General features: G+C 35.4%; 1 protein-coding gene across 1 annotated transcript in view; it reads left to right on the forward strand.

The window, feature by feature from the left end:
* Positions 1-23,076, forward strand: part of CCDC18 (coiled-coil domain containing 18) — a gene marked incomplete at its 3' end in the record, with an annotated part of 87,815 nt that overhangs the window by 17,765 nt on the left and 46,974 nt on the right. The window contains exons 7-15 of the mRNA XM_084243811.1: positions 855-951; positions 2,711-2,832; positions 3,668-3,959; positions 5,643-5,767; positions 6,599-6,759; positions 13,493-13,713; positions 15,589-15,699; positions 18,072-18,203; positions 22,720-22,854. Of these exons, the coding sequence (XP_084099937.1) occupies positions 855-951; positions 2,711-2,832; positions 3,668-3,959; positions 5,643-5,767; positions 6,599-6,759; positions 13,493-13,713; positions 15,589-15,699; positions 18,072-18,203; positions 22,720-22,854 (1,396 nt within the window). The remainder of the gene's footprint in view (positions 1-854; positions 952-2,710; positions 2,833-3,667; positions 3,960-5,642; positions 5,768-6,598; positions 6,760-13,492; positions 13,714-15,588; positions 15,700-18,071; positions 18,204-22,719; positions 22,855-23,076) is intronic.

Raw genomic sequence — 23,076 nt, forward strand, 5'->3', positions numbered from 1 at the left:
AAGAGAAGAGACTGAAAATATAGATGAAAGAATAAGTTCCTGAGGGAGAAGAACTAAGATCCAGAGTATAGCTAAAGGAAATCACTTTTGATGAGAAAAATTACTAATTTCCCTTACTCTGAGAAGAAGGTGGTGAGAAGAGGTTTAAATATAGAAAGGTTCTTAGATGTAGGTATGGAATTAACTCAATTCCAGCCCAATTGTCTCAATTCCATGTAAAAAGTCTGAGGAAAGGTCAGGGTTAACTAAGAGGTGAGGCACCATGGTTGGATTTAAGACAATGCTAGTGATGTAGTTAAGACTTTGTTGTTTGTAGTTACTGTTTTTTGTTTTTTTTTTTAAGATTTATTTATTTTTATACAAGAGCTGGATTGCTTCACAGCATAGCACTCAACCCACTGCGCCACCGGAGAGGCCCCGTAGTCACTTTTTTTTAAATATCTTTTTGTAGATATACTGAACTTGTGCAAAGGTCACAGAATTTACTGAAATATTTTTAACATTCTAGGTAGTGAATTGATTTTATAATACCTCTCTTTGGAAAATTATTATATAGCCTCAAGCTACTTCCCTAATCTCTTTCAGACAGAGAAAAAAATTGTCAATGTGTAAAGTTTATTTTATAAGTTCTTCATGTTATATTTTATTTTTCATATTGATATTTCATAGTAAGGAAACTACCGTAATCCAATCCTTATTTTCTGTTTTGTCATTTAAGTGTAATGCTCTTTTTTAGTATAGGGAAATTTTCTTCATTTTAATTATTCCTTACAGTTAAATATAAGTTTTGTTTTGCTTACTATAGCACTACAGAGTATTCTTTCTTTTATTAATTAGCCCTTTCTAAATTTCAGAGCTGAACGACAAAGGAATGAAGCCCTATTTAATGCTGAAGAGCTGAGTAAAGCCTTTCAACATTATAAAGAAAAAGTTGCTGAAAAACTGGAAAAGGTAAGAGGCAGTTGTGCAAATTCAGTATTTACTATTTCTGTCCAATTCTAGAAATAAAAGTAGACAAAATATAATATTTTTATGGTAGTTAAGGTGGGTAATAACTTTTATGATCTCATTCATAATGAAATCATTGAAATAAAAATTGGTACTTGTTAGAGATGATGAGCAGAAACTTTTGAAAACAAATAGTGCAGGTAGAGACAAGAGAAGAAACAAAGTTTATAGAGAAAGATGGAGTGAATGAGTAGAGGTTGGAGTTATGGAATAAAGCAGAAAATTTGTTCTGATCACCTCAATGAACATGAAGGCCGCGTAGACTATGTAACCTTCAGCTGGTCTCCTGGACCTATAACCCTGAGAGGACATCATTCCTTCCTCTTACAGAGACATTTCCTCGAACTAAATCAATACAGTAATAATATAGTGTTTTTATTACATTCATTTAATGTGTTTAAATAATAAAACATTGTAATAAAATCTGATTAGAAGAAAGCCACATGTCAGATGCACAGATATTCTTAGACGAGAGATCTGGTCCAGAGCTACTGATGTGGATTACTTCTATCTTGAGATAATAATTGAAGCAGAGCAAGTTCATGAGTTTGTTCAAGGAAAGACGAAGGGTAGAAGAAAAATATTATTAAAAATTAAAAATCAACATCCATTAGACACTGAAGTTTTAAGTGTGACTAATCAGATAGCTGTTTTGAAAACCAAGGCAATAAAGTATCATGGAAGGGATTTTATTTATTTATTTTTTTGTTCAGAATTTTTTTATTGAATTATTTTATTTTATATAATTCTTACATCATTTTTTGTTTTTGCATAATGTGTGCATTTTCGTTTTGATTATATTCCCCATACAATTCCCACCCCCTTTTTCTGACCCTAATCCCTTTTCTTCTCCCCCTACTCCTCACTGTAGTGTGTCTCTGGTCTATAGTTGCTTGTTGATTTAGATTTTTACTTTATTGCAATTAGTCTTTTTCCTGGTCCCTTATTTAGGTTTTCTAAATTCCTTCTATGAGTGAGACCATCCAGTGTTTGTCTTTTTCTTTCTGGTTTATTTTGCTGAGCATGATCCATGGAAGGGATTTTAAATAAAGTAATCTATAGGTGAAAGGAGAGTACTTAGTAGGGAACTATCCTTGGGAAGAGGAAGGACTTTTTAGAAGAGGAAAATAGAAGATGATTTTTTCATGTCTCCCTAAGTTTATCAATTTCAAACTGTACTAAGCAGAGCCTTATAGTTAAGTAGATGTAACAAAGGAAAGGGGGCAAATTTGCCAAATTCTCTAATCCACCCCTCCAAACTGGGTACTTTCATCTGTTATGTTTGGGGCTGATTTTAGTGGGAGTATTTTGTAGCTAAGATTTCAAAAATTATTTCTCTGGAACATTTGTCTTAAAATTAGTCTTTGCTAACTTGATATAGCATCCCTACATGAGTTGCTTGCCTTGTCCACTTGAAGCCGTATGATAGTGCTCTTGTTTTCAGATGATAGTGCTTTTGATCCTTTCTCTTTGACTCCTAAGGATTTCTGGGCAGGTCATAGCCTTTCCCTCTCTGTCAGTGGTTAGTGCTCAGGAAGTTCACCTTGTTCCTTCCACCACACGGCTGGTCACTTTAGCGTATGGAATAATTATTCCACACTTTTTGCTTAATTCTGGAATCACTGTTTTTTAATTTGAAACACCTAAAACTTATGACCACATAATGACCATAATTGTGTGTCCACTTAAATTATTGTTTTAGGTCCAAGCTGAAGAAGAAATATTAGAGAAAAATCTAACTAATTGTGAAAAAGAAAATAAAAGGCTACAAGAAAAGTGTGGTCTATATAAAAGTGAACTTGAAATACTGAAAGATAAGTTAAGGTACAGTATCCTGTTGTGAAAAATGATTTTCATGTATAAATGAAAAAACCCTGAAACATCTAAAAATAGAATATTTTGTTATTGTAAGTATGGCTTTAAATATGTAGAATAATATAATAAACTATTTGCTTTGCATATATTTAGAGAAAATTAGAAATTTTTTAGAGCCCTTACAGTGTGACCATATTAGCTAGTTAGTAAAACATGTCTTCTTCAAATTATGAAGAATCACTTAGTTTACCTCACTTTAGAGGTGTTTAATAAAAATGTGAAAAGAAGTAGTGAAATACAATAACAGTTCTAAACATTAGATTGTTCTGTTTAACATTTATTTATATATATACATATATATATCTGAGTGTATATATATATATATTTGAAATATTTTAAAATATTGCCGCCTAGTAATCTATTGATGGTTGATTAGGCGTTGTTTTCTAGATTTTGGCTAGCAGTTCATGATTTTCTTTAATAAAATCTAAAACTTTCTTGATACTTCAAAGTGAGGATTTTAAAGTTAGAGCTCCTGTCTTAAACTTTTATAAAGGGCGTGGAAATATTTCCAGGATGGGGGGTTATCTTTATTCTTCCCTACTAATTAACTGTGAGACATTGGGCAAGTTTCATAACCTTTCTGTGCCTCAATTTCCTCATCTATAAACATGTATTAGCCACATAAAGTTAAAAGTGCTTGGCAAACAGACATAGCACCCAATAATTGTGTGTGGCATTATTATTTCTAAATTTTTTAAAAATATTTTGAAAGTGAGATTAACTAAATATGCTTATTGAAAATGAGTGCATATTTTATTTTCATTTTAATGCTTCTTTACAGGCAGTTAAAAGAAGAAAATAACATTGGAAAAGAAAAATTAAGAGTCATGGCAGTGAAAAATTCAGAAGTCATGGCACAACTCACTGAATCTAGACAAACTATTCTGAAACTAGACAATGAGTTAGAGGACAAAAATGAAATACTTAGAGAAAAATTTTCTCTAATGAATGAAAACCGAGAATTAAAGGTCCGTGTTGCAACGCAGAATGAGCGACTGGATTTGTGTCAGCAAGAAATAGAAAGTTCAAGGGTGGAACTGAAAAGTTTGGAAAAAATTATATCCCAGTTGCCAGTAAGTATGTGTGAAAAAGAAAATTTTACTTAAGCTCTTTTTTTTTTTAAAAAGATTTATTTATGCATACAAGAACTGGGGTATAGGCCAGAGGTGCGGGGGTGAGCGGATTCACCAGAGACAGAGTGGGGGACAGAACAGGTGGATTGTTTGAAATACACTGCTGAGCAGCTGACTAGACAGTAGAGGTCTGCTGCACCATGTCCATTAGCTCCCTGGCCGGCTATCGAACTCGTTCTGCAGAGGCTGCTGATAGTTTCATAGTGCTGCAGCTTGACCACTTGCACCACCAGGGAGGCCCTTTACTTAAGTTCTTAATAAGAGATCATTTTGTGATTGCTTTATTATCTTCTCTTTTTCCTCACATGTCAATACTTTCAGTCAACAATTTCTTTCTCAACAAATAGATAAATGTGGCATATTTGGTTTATTTATTTCCCTAATGACTAATTATGTTGAGCTACTTGTTAAAATGAAATAGAACTTTTATATTGTTTTTATGATAGCAGGTGGCTGCCTTTTTTCCTTTGATTTTTATTTGTAAATGACCATATTTGTAAATGAGATTAGGAAGAAGGTAAGTATACTTATATCAAAAATTTGTTATGGATAGATGTAAATAAGTTTGGTGTCAGGAGAAGGCTTTAGGTAAATGTGTTGTATTTGGTTTAACAATAGATGACATACATACACATCAAAATTTTTAACTGTCATGGAGTCAGGAAGCTGAAAGGGACCTTATAAATCATCTAATTCAGCCACCATCATTTTACTGGAGAAGAAATATAGAAGTAGCTACTAAGTTAGTAGCTAATATGTTTCCGAGGGTTCCCAGCCCTTACTTGCATCTGTTTTCCTAGGATGCTGTTTGCTTAGAATTTTAATGTACTGTTTACTTTTGAAAATTTTATGTAATCACATGCAAATAACATTCATATTAAATTGATATTCTCATTTGAACTCAGTATCAAGAATTACTTGATGTGTATTTCTGAAGTTGGAGTAGTAATCTATATCTGTGTTTGATGCAGTGTTAAGAATAACATGGTTTGAAAAAGTGAAAATATTTTTAATTTCCATAAAGTATGATTTGGTTATAATTTGAAGGTAGTAATGATTAAGTGCTTACCTTGCCCCTTTTACAACTAATTTAAAAAATTCTGCATTATTCAAACATGCAGAAAAGTATAGAGATCAGTGTAGCACAGTATTTGCTAAATATGGGTAACATTGCAATCTCCAAATGTTTTCAGAATAAAATTCTACGGGTAAATAAATCAGCTTAAAATAATTTTTCATATCCAGTTCTTTCCCTCTCTCCTCAGATGTAGCCACTATTCTGAAATTGATGTCTTTTCACCCATATTTTAAATATTACCACTTATATGTACATGTAGAAGTGAATAAATGGTAGTTTAGTGTGTTTTTAAAAATATTACCCATGCCTCTGTTGTTTTTCATTTAATATTATGTGATATCTCCACAATGATTTATACAAAACAGGTTTATTTTAACTATTGTAGTTTTCCCATTCTTGGAATCTTATGTATTTATACATTCTCCTATTGATGGACATTAAGATGTTTCTATTTAAATTCATACAATTTATCAAACATGGGGTTCTGGATTAAAAAAAATCATCATAGATATTATTAGTTTATATATATTTTTTTTAACTTGCAGTTAAAAAGAGAAATGTTTGGTTTTAAATCATCACTTTCTAAGCACCAGATGAATAGTTTGTCAAACAAAGAAGACAGTTACATTGACTGCTGTGAGGCAAATAAAATGGTGATATCAGAATTGAGGTATGGTTTTCATATCTTGAAGTTACAGAAAATATTTTCTTATATTGGTAATTAAATTAAAATCTTTAGTTTATTTTAGTAAAAAAATAAACAGAAAAGTCCAGAGTGTCATAACAAATCCATAATCCAGTTGTTTCTTTTTAATATTTTGTGACAATTGTTTCCAAGTTTGTTTCTTTAAATACAAAATCAAGCATTATAGAATAGATAATACCTTTCAATCATTACCACTTGTCCCATTCTCTTCCTAAGTATCCATCATCATAAATTGAGTATATATTCTCCAATCTATTTTCTGCATTTTTACACACACCCCCATACACAAATATACTATATGTCTACATTGTTTGTAATTTTGCTTTTTTCACTCAGCATCATCTTTAATTTATCCATGTTGAGGTGGCTAGGTAGAGTGATTGATCAATGGGTAGATTAGTATGATTTTAATAACTGCATAAGAGTCTGTACTATATGTCACAATTTATTCCTTTACTGATAGCTACTTTACTTCTGGCTTTCTTCTATTATAAAGAGTGCTCCAAAGAACATATATTTCCTTGTGTAATGGGAGAGTTTCTCTATTGCATATTCCTAAAAGTGAAATTGCTGGGTCATAGGATATGCACATTTTTTATTTTACTAGGTAAAGTCAAATTCCTAAAGTAGCTAATCTAGTTTATGGTTCAGTGAGTGTTATATGTTTCCATATCCTCCCCAACAGTTGACTGATTAATTAGAATTTTAAAATTTTTATTAACTTAAAAGATAAAGATAGTTTGAGATATTTTTATGTAATCATTCCATTTTTTGTCTTCTTTTCTCTTGTACCAGGGTTAAACTTGCAATAAAAGAGGCAGAAATTCAAAAACTTCATGCAGACCTGACTGTGAATCAGTTACCTCAGAATATAATTTCTTGTAAAGAAAACCAAGAAAGTGGCAAATTAAATATTTTAGAAACAGAACCTGTAAAACTAGGAGGTAATCAAGTAGGTAAGTATATTAAATTTTTTTAATAAATGATAAACTTTATGATAGTTTTTAAAAAAATGGATTTTCAACTCTGATTTCTATTATCAAACCGTTGATATTATTTTACTACTGTCGGTTGATAAAAGCACAAATTATTTCAATTCTCAAACTTCACATCATTCTTTGAAAATGCACTTTATCAAAGTAAAATTTATAAAATATACCCTTTTAAAATATATAGTTTTTAAAAAATTAATTAATTTATTTATGCAAGCACTGGGTACAGTCAGAAGTGCCGGAGGGTGAGAGAATTCACCAGAGCCAGAGCGGGGAACAGAACAGGGAGACTGACAAGTACACTGCTGAGGGGAGCAGCGGGGGCGAGGCAAGAGAGGTATGCGTGCCATGTGGGACCCTCGCCGGTGGCCAGGGACCGAACTGGTGATGCAGAGGCTGCGGGCAGCTTCACAACCCAGCACTCAACCGCTGAGCCACTGGGGAGGCCCACAAGTGATATCATTTTTATAAGTGTTGAGACTTGGTTTATTGACCAGTATATGATGTAGATGAATGTTCCAGATACACTTGAAAATACTATGTGTTCTGTAATTATTGGGTGTTTTGTGTGTTCTGTAAAAATTGTTTTTGAATGTCAATCATATTTAATTGGTTGGCAGTGCTATTTGCCTTCTTTATACCTTAAAGATTTTTAATGAAATTGTTTTATCAATTGTTCAAAAAATAATCTTCAAATATATCTATCTTATTTATATGTAGGTTTGTTACATTTATACATTTTATATGTAGGTTTGTTAATTTATCTTTTTAGTTCACTTAGTCTTTGCTTTGACATTTTGAACATGTTATTTATATATCACATTTAAGATGGTTATGTATTGTTGAATGGACCCCATTATTATAGTAACTGTCTCTTTTTATCTTCTGATATCTTATTTGTTAGGAGGCCTGCTTTGCAGAAATTAACATAGCCACTCCAGCCATCTTTTTATTGGCATAATTGACATATAGCATTGTATTAATTATAGGTGATGGCATAATGATTAATATATGCATATGTGTGAAATGATTGCCATGGAAGTTTAGTTCCCATACATCATCACACATAGCTGCAAATTTTTTTCTTATGTTTACAATCTATTCTCTTAGCAGTATTTAAATGTACAGTACAATATTTACCATAGCCACCATGTTGTACATTAAATCCCCAGAACATAACTTTTCTGTAAGAACACTTTAGTTCTTTTATCATCAGTCAGACCTTTTTTTGCTCTTCAGTTGGAGTGTTTAAATCACTTTTGCTTTTCTTTTTTTTTTTTTTGGCTTAGATTTGCCATCTTGCTATTTGTTTGCTATTTATTCTATTGACCTTTGTTCATCTTTCCTGTTTTCTTTTGGATCAAGTATGTTTTACTGTTCCATTTTTTAATTTCCACTATTGATCAATTAAGTGTACCTCTTACTTTTTTCAGTGGTTGCCTTGATAGTTAAACGTACGCATTTTTAATTTGTCATAGTTTATCTTCAAATATGATGAACTAAGAGCAGCAGAAATGAGAGAAAATTAGATATCTAAATGATTAGAGAGACTAAGGAAGAGATTGATGAGATTTGGAGAGAGAATGCTAATTGTTAGAGGTGGTGATGTAATATATCATTCTTAAAAGAAGAACAGAGCTAATGAGAACCTAGAAATGAAGTATTAGGGATGTGGGAAATAGTACTTATACAACCTTTGAAGGCATAGTGCATTTCTGTCTCTATATCTTTGTTTTCTCATGTAGTCATTTACATTATTCTTTTTTAAAATACTCCTAAAAACTCAGTTACTTGGGGTGGGTATGTGAGTATAAAGTTTACAGTGGAGAAAGTATATTTAAACAATTCTGATAACCTTAAGTAGTTTTAAAAAACATCACTGAATTCTCATTTACAACTTTAGGCTAGGAAGGATTCAGTCTTTTCAGCTTTTGAACCTGCATTTGTGTATATCAAATGTAATATCAAGATTTTTTTTACATTAGATTCATTTTTATTTTTTTTTTTAAAGATTTTTATTTATTTATTTATTTATACAAGCACTGGGTACAGTCAGAAGCGCAGGAGGGTGAGAGAATTCACCAGATCCAGAGCAGGGAACAGAACAGGCAGAGTGATGAAATACACTGCTGAGGGGAGCAGCGGGCACAGCAGGAGAGGTCTGTCGTGCCATGTGGGACCCTCACCGTAGGCCGGGGATTGAACCGGTGCTGCAGAGGCTGCGGGCAGCTTCGCAGCCCAGCGCTCAACCGCTGCGCCACCAGGGGAGGCCCTAGATTCATTTTTAATGAGCTTTTTTAGGTTATTGTATGAAGCTTGAGGAAAATCAATTCTCCTTAACCAGTGTTTTACATAGCTGCAGAGAAATATCTTAGACTTAAGGGATTTATAAGGGATTACAATTTTTAAAAGTTGGGGATCAAGTAAATAAGTTCTGACTTCTTTATATTCTTTTTTTTTTAAAGATTTATTTATTTATACATACAAGCGCTGGGGTACAGGCCATAGATGTGGGGGGTGAGAGGATTCACCAGAGACTGAGTGGGGAACAGAACAGGCAGATTGACTGAAGTACACTGCTGAGGGGAGCAATGGGCAAGTCAGGAGAGGTCTGCCATGTGGGTTGCTCCCTGGCCGGCTGGGGATCAAACTCGTGCTGCAGAGGCTACGGATTGCTTCATAGTGCGGTGCTTAACCCCTTACACCACCAGGGAAGCCCAACTTCTTGATATTCTAGTTGACTATTTCTTTAAAATAGTAATCAGTTCTAATTAGTTACATAAATTTCTTCAAGGACATGTTTTATTGTTGCTGATGTCTTTAGATCTGGATGAAGTATTGCTATTTCAATCAGTATCCACTAATTGCATTTCAAAATGAGTTTTGCATTTGGTGGAATTTTGGCTTTGAGTTGTCCTTTCTTCCCATGAGCCCATTCTGGTTCAATTTCCAATCAAGCCTTTTCTTTTTTTCTTTTTTTAATTTTTTCATTTTCTTTTTCTTTTATTTTTCCAATAAGCCCTTTTCTATTATTAAATGTATTTATATGTATATGTATTTATATGTATGTATATATATATATACACACACACATATATATTACATCATTATTCATTTTCGTGTAATGCATGATTTTTCCTCTCAGGTGTAATCCCCATAAAATTTCCACCACCAAGTCACAGTCACCATAGTCTCTTGTGCTTTTCCCTCCCCTATTTTGATCCCTTCCCCCACCCCTGCTGTAGGTCTCTGATTTATAGTTTGCCTGATAGTTTTGTCTCTCTTTTTTTCTTCCCCTACCCCTTGTTTGGCTTCCCTATATAGCTCCTATAAGTGAAATCATCCGATATTTTTCTTTCTCCTTCTGACTTATTTTGCTGAGCATAATCCCTTCCAGCTCCATCCATGTTGCTGTGAATGGCATGAGTTTCTTTTTTGATCGCTGAGTAATATTCCATTGTGAATATATGCTACATCTTCTTAATCCAGTCATCTGTTTTTGGATATTTAGGTTGTTTCTATATCTTAGCTATCATAAATAGTGCTGTAATGAACATAGAGGTGCAAGTTTCCTTTGTTTTGTTTTCTTTTAAAGATTATTTATGCATACAAGAGCTGGGGTACAGACCAGAGATGCAGTGGGTTAGAGGGTTCAGCAGACACAGAGCGGGGAACAGAACAGGCAGATCTACTGAAACACACTGCCGAGGGGAGCAGCGGGCTAGATAGGAGAGGTCTGCTGAGCCATAAGGGTCACCTCCCTGGCCGGGGATCAAACTTGTCCTGCAGTGGCTGTGGATAGCTTCATAGTACTGCATCTTAACCCCTTGAACCACCAGGGAGGCCCCCAAGTTTCCTTTAGAATTAATGATTTTGTGTCCTTTGGATAGATTCCTAGGAGTAGAATTGCTGGGTCATATAGTAGATCTGTTTTCAGTAATTTGAGGGTCTTCCACATAGCTTTCCATAGTGGTTGGACCAGTTTCCATTCCCACCAGCAATGGTTAAAAGGGTTCCTTTTTCTCCACATCCTCAACAGCATTATTTGTTGTTAGTGTTTTCAATGTAGGCCATTCTTACTGGTGTGAGATGATATCACAATTGTGGTTCAATCAAGCCTTTTATTTTATTTTTTTAAAGATTTATTTGTTTATGCATATAAGAACTGGGGTGTAAACCAGAGGTGAGGTGGGGTGAGAAGGTTCACCAGAGACAGAGTGGGGAGTAGAACATGCAGAGCTACTGAAATAAACTGCTGAGGGAAGCAGCAGGGGAGGCAGAAGAGGTCTGCTACACCATGTGGATTGCTCCCTGGCTGGCTGGGGATTGAACTCATGCTGTGGTGGTTGGTGATAGCTTGATAGCTCTGTCTTTAACTCCTGCACCACCAAGGAGACCCCTAACCTTAAAATTTGAAGGCTTGGAATTTTTCTTCTTGGAACTGGTTTATTGTTAGTATCAAAAATAATCCTTCCAGGGATCATGCTCAACGAAATAAGTCAGAAAGAAAAAGAAAAATACCGGATGATCTCACTCATAGCAGGAATTTAGAAAACCTAAATAAGGGACCAGGAAAAAGACTAATGAATACAAAGTAAAAATCAAAATCAACAAACAGCTGTAAACCAGAGACACACTATGGGGGCAGGGAGTGGCAGGGAGAGGAAGGACTAGGGTCAAAATAAGGGGGAGGTGCAATTATATGGGGAATATAACCAAAATGAAAATGCACACATTGTGCAAAAATGAAAAATGATGTAAGAATTATATAAAAGGGCCTCCCCGGTGGCGCAGCTGTCGAGCGCTGGGTTGCGAAGCTGCACGCAGCCTCTGCGGTGCCGGTTTGATCCCTGGCTGCTCCCCGGCCACCGGAGGAGGGTCCCACATGGCGCGCAGACTTATCCTGCCGCCTGCTGCTCCCCTCAGCAGTGTACTTCGGTCCTTCTGCCTGCTCTGCTCCCCACTCTGGCTCTGGTGAATTCTCTCGCCCTCCCGCGCTTCTGACTGTACCCAGTGCATGTATAAACAAAACAAACAAACAAATAAATAAATAAATAAAACATGCCTCTATTAAAAAAAAAAGAATTATATAAAATAAAATATTTTTAAAAATCTTCCAGCTGCATCCATGTTGCTGCAAATAGCATGAGTTAAAAGGAAAAAGATAAAGATCTGATGGTCTCACTTATTGGCGGAATATAGACAAACCAAAGAAGAGGTCAAGAAAAAGTCAAAACTAGCAAGTTGACCATAGATCTAAGGCAAATCGCTCAGAAGGGGGTCGAAACGGGAGGGAAGAATACGAGGGAATATGGTGATGGTTCATGGATGAGCTGGTGGCAGGAGAGCTCTGGGGACTACAACAATATAAGAAAAAAGTTTAATGAATAAAAAGTTAAAAAAAAAAAAAAAGGAAATAATTAGGCCTCCCTGGTGGCACAAGGGGTTAAGTCTCAGCACTATGAAGCTATCTGCAACCACCACAGCACAAGTTCCATCCCCTGCCAGGGAGATAACCCACATGGTGGAGCAGACCTCTCCTGTCTCGCCTGTTGTTCCCCTCAGCAGTATATTTCAGTCAGTCCAGCTGTTCTGCTCTCCACTCTGTCTCTGGTGAATCCACTCACCCCTCTCTCCCCGCTCAGCACCTCTGGCCTACATCCTAGCTCTTGTATGCATAAATAATTAAAATAAATCTTAAGAAATAATTATCTATAAAAAAATATAGTCTGGGGGCGGCTTCACTGACCCCCACCTTGGGTGCATGAGGTCCGCCCAGGGTGCAATAAACTTTCCCTACCTTTGAAAAAAAAAAAAAAAATATATATAGTCTGTCCTGTAGTGTTCTGTATATTAGCACTGAACAACATCTTCCTTTTTGGTAAAGTAGGTTTTATCTTGTTTTTAACGAACAGGTTTTGTGTATTTTGATGGATCCTTATCTAGAGTTTCTTCAGGGTTAGTTTCTTTGTGTTTACATTCATTAAGTTATATACTTTTTACCTGCTTGGACACATACTTTAAGTACCCATGAAAGCTTACTTTCAAAAAAATTCTGTAAGCTATAACCAAATTGCCCTTGTTAGCTGTCTTTGCCACATTTTAAATGTTTCATAATAACTTATGTTCTGCAAGAAACAAATCTGAACTTTGCTCTTGTAGAAACTTAATAATGACCTTCTTGGGTAACTGCTCACTGCACAGCTGCGCCACAGTCCAAGACCACTGTGGAATGGCCACACCCTTCTTTCCCCACTGCCTTAGCTCTACTGAGTTCTTAACAATCACAGGATGTCCAAATAAATTTTATGACTAGTTTAAGTTTAAGAAGACAGAACTTAAAATAACACAGTGATTTATCTTTTTAACAATTATTGTTTTTATAATGATTTCTATTAAAAAAAGGGATATCTGTAAAGGTGAGGAAGGGCTTTTTCTGGTAGAAATGAATAGTCCTTCTGGTACAAAGGAATAGTCCAGAAAAGCAAGTGATTCAGAAGAACTTATTCCCTCTTTATTAATTGAAGGTACCTTACTTACCACTTACCTTTCTTTTCTTTTCTTTAATATATCTTATTCGCTATCTCCTTTCTTTAGATTAGAAACTAATCCTTGTTTATGATTAAATCTTTCAGCATTGAAATAGGTTTTTATTGAAGTTTTTACAGAACAATTTCCATTTTATATTTATCTACAGAAAGTATAAACAATCAAAATCAACATACTGTACACAAGCAATATGAGAAAGAAAGGCAAAGACTTGTTTCTGGAATAGAAGAACTACGAACTAAGTTGATGGAAATAGAAGCTGAGAATTCTGATTTGAAAGTTAATATGGCCCACAGAACTAGTCAGTTTCAGCTGATTCAAGAGGAGCTGCTAGAAAAAGCTTCAAACTCTAGCAAACTTGAAAGTGAAGTAAGCTTGAATTTGCTATATGTATTGAATTTTGAAACAAAAAATGTATTGAGGGGTTTTGTAAAAATTGTATATTTAATTCCAGGTTTATACATTTGAAATAATTAATGGTACAATATAAGTTATAAATTTTAAAAAATTATATTGGGAAACCTTTGGATTTTTTTTTTAACTTTCGTGTTTTAAACTGTTAAAGGTAGGAAAATACTTTGTAGGTGCTATAAGGTCTCAAATTAGGTGAAACTTATACTACATTGTACTTTATTGTTTTTTCCAAACATAAGTTAGTCTGACTAATATATCTTTATAAGTAAAGAAGCCTGTTAAACATTGTAAACTGGAGCCTCTCTGCTGGTACAGGAGGTGAAGCACAGCACTATGAAGCTATCCACAGCTTCTGTATCAGAAGTTCAGTCCCCCGCTTGCCAGGGAGCTACTCACATGGCGCAGCAGACCTCTCCTGTCTCACCCAGCAGATCTCTCCTATCTCGCCCACTGCTCCCCTCAGCAGTGTATTTCAGTCAGCCTGCCTGTTCTGTTCCCTGCTCTGTCTCTGGTGAATCCTCTCACCCCCGACCACCTGTGGCCTGTACCCCAGTTCTTGTTTGCATAAATAAATAAATCTTTTTTAAAATTAGATAAATAAACATTGTATCAGAAATTCAGATCCAGTAGATATGGAATAATGCTGTGGAATCTGCATTTTTAAATACCTGCATATGAATCTTATGCATATCTGCTGTGGATTATATATTTTTTAAAGATTTATTGACTGAAATACACTGCTTATGGGAGCAGAGGGCAAGTCAGGAGAGATCTGCTGTGCTATGTGCCTTAGCTGGAGATCAAACTCATGCTGCAGTGGCTGTGGGTAGCTACATAGTGCTGCGTCTTAACCCTTTGGCCACCAGCGAAGCCCCTGCTATGGATTATATTCTATAAAGTAGTTAAAATATGTTTTGTGACTATCTGATCAGAAAACTATGATACCTCAGAAAATTGTGGACCAGAACCACATACAAATAAAATACTCAATGTTCAAACCAGAGACTGCAGCTGACTCTGAGGGTACTTTTTAAATGTCTGACTTCTCATCTTGAACTCCATAGCTAAAACTAAGAGAAAGTACTGTAGGATAGGAACTTAAGTAAGTAATGGGAAAGGAGATATAGCCAATCTGTGATTATAGCTTTTAGCTTACTTAGAAGATTGTCAAGTACTATGATTAATAACTTTTAAATTACAAATTTAATGTAGTTTTGTTGAAAATACAGAAAGGGACACTAGAAAACAAATCATTAGCAATTCTACCACCAAAAATATCTACTGCTGATGTTTTATTATACTAATTTCAGTCTTTTTTTTTTTTAATTTTTTTTTTTTTTTATAAAGGCATGTTTTTCTTTCTTTCTTTATTTGTTTGTTTGTTTTGTTTATACATGCACTGGGTACAGTCAGAAGCGCGGGAGGGTGAGAGAATTCACCAGAGCCAGAACGGGGAGCAGAGCAGGCAGAAGGACCGAAGTACACTGCTGAGGGGAGCAGCGGGCGGCAGGAGAGGTCTGCGCGCCATGTGGGACCCTCCTCCGGTGGCCGGGGAGCAGCCGGGGATCGAACCGGCGCCGCAGAGGCTGCGGGCAGCTTCGCAACCCAGTGCTCAACTGCTGCGCCACCGGGGAGGCCCCTAATTTCAGTCTTAATAGCAACTTTTAAAAAATAGGCTAGTGTGCAGTCTTATTTAGACATGGGGCCTGAATTAATGTGAGTTATACAGATGAACATGTTATGTCATATATCTAGTCTTCACTATGTTCTTCTTCTGAAATGTCACTTTCTTAACATTATTTTAAAAATATTTTTTCCAATATGTTTCAGATGACAAAGAAATGTTCACAACTTTTAACTCTAGAGAAACAGCTGGAAGAAAAAATAGTTGCCTATTCCTCTATTGCTGCAAAAAATGCAGAGCTAGAACAGGAGCTTATGGTAAAAATTACCTTTTTTGGCTACAAATTCACTGTGACACCATGTTTGTTTTAGTATTATCATCATAAAATACACCAAGAGGAAAAATATGTATTTTGCTAATCTTTATGTTTATTCATTCTGTTTATTCATTTGGTAATTTTTTATCTAATTTTAAATTTTTTATAATAGTATTGAAGGAAACAAGACTAGTTCTTTGATACACTTCTCAGTATTGTTGAATAATTTGTCTTCTTTTTTTTTTTATTTTGAAACTCCCACTGACTATTTGGTTCTTTTTTTTTTTTTTTTTTGGGGGGGTTATATTTTTGTTCTTCCTTATGTCCACATGTTCCACTCACTCTTCATCAAACCACCCAAGCCAATACCCCATCTTGGTCTCTTACTCCTAACCCACCCTGCCACCATTCTCTTTGGTAATCATTAAATTCTTTAAATCCAAGATTTATTTCTGCAGTATTTTGCTTGTGTATGTTTTTAGGTTATTTATATTCCACAGATGAGCGAAGCCATCCGGTATCTGTTTTTCACTTTCTGGTTTATTTCATGTAACATAATCTCTTTGATGCCCATCAGTTTTGTCTCAAAGATTTCTGTTTTATCTTTATTAACAACTATGTAATATTCCATTTTCTTTAACCATTTGACTATTGAATAGTACTTAGTTTGGTTCCCTGACTTGCTAATTGTGGACAATGCTGCAATAAACATGGATGTAAATCAATCTTTTCATATTAGAGTTTTCATAATTTTAGAATAAATACCTAACAGAGATATTGCTGGATCATATGAAATTTCCATTTTTATTTTCTTATGATATCTCCATACTGTTTTTTCATAGAGACTGCACCAACTTGCATACCCATCAAACTGGGTGAGAGTTCCTTTTACACCACATCCTTGCCAACTTTTGTTGTTTCCATTACTTTTGATATGAGCCATTTTCACAGAGATAAGTGCTATCTCATTGTGTTGTTTTGGTTTTTTTTTAAGATTTTATTTATTTATTTTTGCATAGAAGAACTGGAGTATAGGCCGGGGGGGTGTAAAGGCAGGTGAGGTGAAAGGATTCACCAGAGACAGAGTAGAGAGCATAATCCCTGGCCAGGGATCAAACTCAGGTCTTCGAGGTAGTAGTGATGCGTTTTACCCCCTAGGACACCAGGGAGGCCTCTCATTGTGCTTTTGATTTGCAGTTCCTTCATGATAAGTCATGTACAATTGTTCATGTCTGAAGGCCATCTGAATATCTTCTTTTTTAATATTTTATTTTATATAATTCTTACATCATTTTTCATTTTTGCACAATGTATGCATTTTCATTTTGGATATATTCCCCATACAATTCCCACCTCCCTTATTTTGGCCCTAATCCATCCTCTCCTCCTCCATGCCCCCTGTAGAGTATCTCTGATTTACAGTTACTTGTTGATTTTGATTTTTTCTTTATTATAATTAGTCTTTTTCCTGGTCCCTTATTTAGGTTTTCTAAATTCCTGCTATGAGTTGAATAATCTTCTTTAAGAAAGTGTCTATTTTAGGTCCTTTGCCCATTTTTTGATGAGGATCTGTTGTTTGTTTTTTTTTAAAGTTTTATTTATTTTTATACAAGAGCTGGGGTACAGGCCAGAGGCGCAGGAGGGTGAGAGGATTCACCAGAGACAGAGCAGGGAGCAGAACAGGCAAACAACCGATACACACTACTGAGCGGAGCAGCGGGCGAGACAGGATAGGTCTGCCACACTATGTGGGTATCTCCCTGGCCGGCTGGGAATGGAACCCGTGCTGCAGAGGCTGCGGACAGCTTCACAGCACTGCGTTCAACCTGCTGCACCTCCAGGGAGGCCCAGGGTCTGTTTTTTTGTTATTGGACTATTTAAGTACTTTGCTTATTTTGGAAATAGCTCCTTGTCGGATATCTAATATACAAAGATTTTTTCCCATTCTGTTGGTTGCCTTTTTGTTTTGTGATGGTTTCTTTTGAGGTACAAAAGCTCTTTAGTTTGATGTAATCCCACTGTTCATTTTTGCTTTAGTTTCTCTTGCCATTAGAGTTGAGTGCCCAAATACATAATACAGGTAGGTGTCCTGTTGTGTGTCCCTATGTTTTCTTTCAAGTACTCTATGGTTTCAGTTCTTATATCCAGATCTCTAATCCATTTTAAATTAATATTTGTGTATGGAGGTAGGTAGGGGTCCAGTTTTTCTCATTTTGATACAATTTTTCTAACTTTTGCTTTTATAAACATTTGAATATTTGATAGTTGGATATATCAATTACTGTGATTCTTTAGAGGACAATGCTTTACTAACGCACCTTTTTGTAAAACCAGTTCTCAGTTAAATTCTGTTAACATGTTTTTGTATTTTAGGAAAAGAATGAAAAGATAAGAAGTCTAGAAACCAATATCAATACAGAGCATGAGAAAATTTGTTTAGCTTTTGAAAAGGCAAAGAAAATTCATCTTGAGCAGCATAAAGAAATGGAAAAACAGATTGAAAGAGTAAGATATTTGTTTTTTTAAGTAGATATAATGCATATTTGGAATAGGAATGCTGAAAACAACCTTAAATATTACTAACCCATCTTCATTTAATGTGAATTTCTCTTTAGAAACCATGAAGGTTAAAAGACAAAAAAATAATTTTTTTTTAGTGCTAAAAAACATAAACTGTCATCATAGAATTCTATGGCCAGCAAGCAAATTTTTTTTTTAAAGATTTATTTTATTTATACAAGAACCGGGGTACAGATGCGCGGGAGGGTGAGAGGATTCAGCAGAGATGGAGCAGGGAACAGAACAGGCAGACAGATGAAATACACTGCTGAGAGGAGCAGCGGGCGAGACAGGAGAGATCTGCTTGCCATGCTGCCGACAGCTTCACAGCGCTGCGCTAAACTGCTTGCGCCACCAGGGAGGCCCCTAGCAAGCAAATTCTTTAAGATACATAAAAACATTGTTAAGTGAAGGACAACTTAGAGAATTTGTCACCAACAGACTTGTTCTAAAATAAATTCTATAAAGCACTTCTGCTAAATACTGAGGAGTGACTGTCTTAGGGGAAGCATTTGAAAATTGAGTTGCTAATTGAATTCCCTTTTTTCCCTGCAACAATATTTTTACATGAAAGAACTTAAGACTGACAAAGTATAGTTATTTAGATTTAAATATTTGGTTGACATTCTTTTAAGTATAAACAGTGTGAGCCAGTTACATCAAGGAAAACAACTGATAGTATTTGTTTCCAATGATAATATTCAAATTTTTAATTGAAAATTAAAATTTTGGAAAACCTATATTTACCATTAGGAATTTGACAGCTTTCTAATACTTGCAGACTTTTCTGATGAGATTGGTGACATTAACAAAATTTTTTTTTTACATTATATATGAACTATGTCACCCTTTGGGACAGCTATTTAATATATAACTCAGGAAACCCATATTTTCCAGATGACCAAAGGATAATATTACAAAATCTTGTATGTGTAAATGATCCACTCAAAGTACAAGGTAGACCAGTGGATTTTATTGTCATAGAGTAGAAAAATGCATGAATATGATTTCAGAATCCACACTGCAACTAATCTTTAAGAAACTTTTACTTGGGCCTCCCCGGTGGCACAGCGGTTGAGCGCTGGGTTGTGAAGCTGCCCGCAGCCTCTGCAGTGCAGGTTCGATCCCCAGCTGCTCCCCAGCCACTGGAGGAGGGTCCTGCATGGTGCGCAGACCTCTCCTGCCCCCTGCTGCTCCCCTCAGCAGTGTACTTTGGTCCTTCTGCCTGCTCTGCTCCCTGCTCTGGCTCTGGTGAATTCTCTCACCCTCCTGCGTTTCTGACTGTACCCAGTGCTTGTAGAAATAAATAAATAAATCTTAAAAAAAAGAAAAAAAAGAAACTTTCACTTAATGAGGTTTAGAGTGGCAGCAAAGACAAATAAATAAATAAAATAAATTCTAAAGAAAGTTCTTAAGGCAAAAGATCATTTCAGAGGGAAATTTGAAACCTAAAGAATGAAGGAAGGACAAAAAAATAAATATTTGTACAAATACTTATTTGTACAAATAAATAATGTATTGTAATTGTAAATATTTGGCAAATATAATGGAATACTTTTCTTCTCAATAGAATAGTATAGTATCTGACAGTTGAAAAAAACTGTATTGTCTAATGAGGTTTTCAACGTATGTTGGTATAATACATTAGACTACTACAATATAAATATGGAGCAGTAATGGAACCTATGTTTTTACAAAGGTTCTGTATTCCACTTCAAGTGACAAAATCTTAATTCTGAATAAATTATCAAAAGTTAAATATGTATACAGGTCTACCTCATTTTATTGCAGTTGTACTCACATCCATCGTACTTCACAGATAATGTTTTTTACACAAATTGAGGATTTATGACAACTCTGCATTCAATAGGTTTATCAGTGCCATTTCCTCAAAAGCATGTGTCCACTGTGTGTCTCTGTGTCACATTTTGATAATTCTTGCAAAATTTCAAATTTCTCATTATTGATTATGGTGATCTGTGATCAGTGACCATTGATATTACTATTATAACTGATTTGGAGCAACAAGAACTGAACCCACATTAGCCAGTGAACTTAATCATATGTGTTCTGATTGCTCTAGCAAGTGGCCATTCTCCCATCTCTCTCACTCTCCTTGGGACTCTCTATTCCCTGAGAAATAACAATCTTAGAACTAGATCAATTAATAACCCTGTGATGGCCTGTAAGTACTCAAGTAAAAGGAAGATTTGTGTGTCTTTCTATCTCTCACTTGAAATCAAAAGCTAGAAACAATCAAGCTTAGTGAAAAAGGTATGTCAAAAGTCAAGGGGCCAAAAGCTAGGTCTCTTGAGCCAGTCAAATTGTGAACTAAAAGGAAAAGTTCTTGAAGGAAATTAAAATACTTTTCAGTGAACATATGAATGATGAGAAAGCCAAAAGCCTTGTTACTGATACAGAGAAAGTTTTAATGTCTGGATAAAAGATCAAACTAGCCACAACACTTAGGCTAAAGCCTAATCTACAGCAAGACCCAAACTCTCTCCACTTCTGTGAAGATTGAGAAAGATGAGGAAGCTGCAGAAGCTATCACATACTAGTTCATGAGGTTTTAGAAAAGAAGCCATTTCCATGAAATCATAGTGAAAGGTGAAGCAAGAAGTGCTAATGTAGAAGTGGTAACGGTAGATTGGTAGAAATAGCAAGAGAACTAGAAGTGGAAACTGAGGACATGAATTGTTGCTATCTCTTGATAAAATTGGAATGAATAAGGAATTGCTTATTGATGAGCAAAGAAAGTAGTTTTGTGAGATGGAATCTCCTCTCTATGTGAATGCTAAGAACATCCTTGAGATGAAAACAAAGAACGTAGAATATCACATAATGTCAGTTTGATAAAGCAGTGACAGGGTTTGAGAGAATTGACTCCAATTTTGAAAAATAGTTCTACTCTGAATAAAATGCCTCAAAGAACATCCCATGCTACAAAAGAGTTCATTTGTGAAAGGAAGAATCTTATTTTGTCTAATTTTAAGAAATTGTCAGAGTCATCCTAATCTTCAGGGGACCCCACCCTGATCAATCAGTAGTCATCAACTTCAGGATAAGATCCTCCACTGAGGATTATGTTTAGCTGAAGCAATAATGTGTTTTTAATTAAATTATATACATTATTTTTTGGACATATTGCTACTGCATATTTGGATACATATGTACACATAAACACAGCAATAATTTCATATTTTGTCTTTTGGAAATTTGAGAATTTCAATTATTGGTGATGTTGTGGGGGGGAATGGAAAGATACACTTTTCTATACTTTGAAGGGAAATGCTTAATGAAGTTGGAAATGTGCATATTCTGGAACTAAGAAGTCTACTTCTAGATGAACTGTTCTAAATAAACTCTATAGGGGCCTCCTGGCCTGGCAGGGGTTGAGTCTCAGCACTATCACCTCTATGGCCTGAGTTCGACCCCCCACCAGGGAGCTAACCCACATATGGCACAGCAAACCTCTTCTATCTGGCCAGCTGCTCCCCTTAGCAGCGTATTTCAGTAAATCCTTCTATTCTGCTCCCCACTCTGTCTCTGGTAAATCCTCTCACACCCCCCACCACCACACCGCTGGCCTATACCCCAGTCTTCTACGCCAAAAAAAAAAAAAACTGTATGAACTTTATAAATGTATATAAAGAGAAATGTACAAGGGATATCATTGTCATAATAGTGAAAACACAGAATATCTAGTTGTTTATGAGTAATATAGACAAATTGTAATTTGTTGTCATAATGGAAAACTGTAGAGGCCTCCCTGGTGGTGCAGCGGGTTGAGCGCAGTGATGTGAAGCTGTTCGCCACCTCTGCAGTGCGGGTTCGATTCCCAGCCAGGAAGATTCCCACATGGCACAGCAGACCTCACCTATCTCTCCCGCTGCTCTGCTCAGCAGTGTCTTTGGTCCGTCTGCCTGTTCTGTTCCCCGCTCTGTCTCTGGTGGATCCTCTCATCCCCCGCGCCTCTGGCCTGTATCCCAGTTCTTGTATAAATAAAAATAAATCTTAAAGAAAAGAAAAGAAAGAAAACTGTATTGTCATAAATGTAAATGAACTAGATCCAGCCACATATAGATAAATGCATAAATTTATATCCACAGGTGAATATCTAAAACAGTATTAAGTCAACAGAATGTTGCCAAATTTGTGGATATATTGCTATCTATGTAAATTTTCAAAACAACTTTACCTCACAAATTCTTGGATCTGCACATGTAGTAAAAGTACAAAAAAACATGTCGGAATATAAAACACACTGGAGAAGGACACAGACCATGGGCATGTGATTTCATTTCTTCTCTAACAGGAGGGAAACTGAGGGAAATTTGGCAAAATGCAAAAATCTGTAATTTCTGTGGTATTTTAACATAGTATTTGATTATTTTCTGTGTTTAAAATATTTCAAAAATTCTTTAAAATGAAAAGAAATAAATCCTGTTTTTATGTTTAGCTTGAATCCCAACTAGAAAAAAAAGACCAACAATTTAAGGAACAAGAAAAGACTATGGCTATGTTGCAGCAAGATATAGTATGTAAACAACACCATCTTGAATCACTAGACAGACTCTTGACGGAAAGCAAAGGGGTAAATCATCCTTTTAAAAGTATTGTTTAAAAGTTGGCTAATACTTTAAGCTTATGTTTTTGTGACATACCTTTAATTTAATTTTATTTTATTATTTTTTTTTTTATAAATTTTATTGTTATATTCCCCATACAACTGCAGCCCCCCATTCTGACCCCAATCCCTCCCCTCCCGCCCCCGCCCCCCTAAAAGTGTCTCTGGTTCATAGTTTTTTGTTGATTT

Source organism: Talpa europaea (genome assembly GCF_964194135.1).
Source record: "Talpa europaea genome assembly, chromosome: 9".
Classification (NCBI taxonomy): Eukaryota; Metazoa; Chordata; class Mammalia; order Eulipotyphla; family Talpidae; genus Talpa; species Talpa europaea.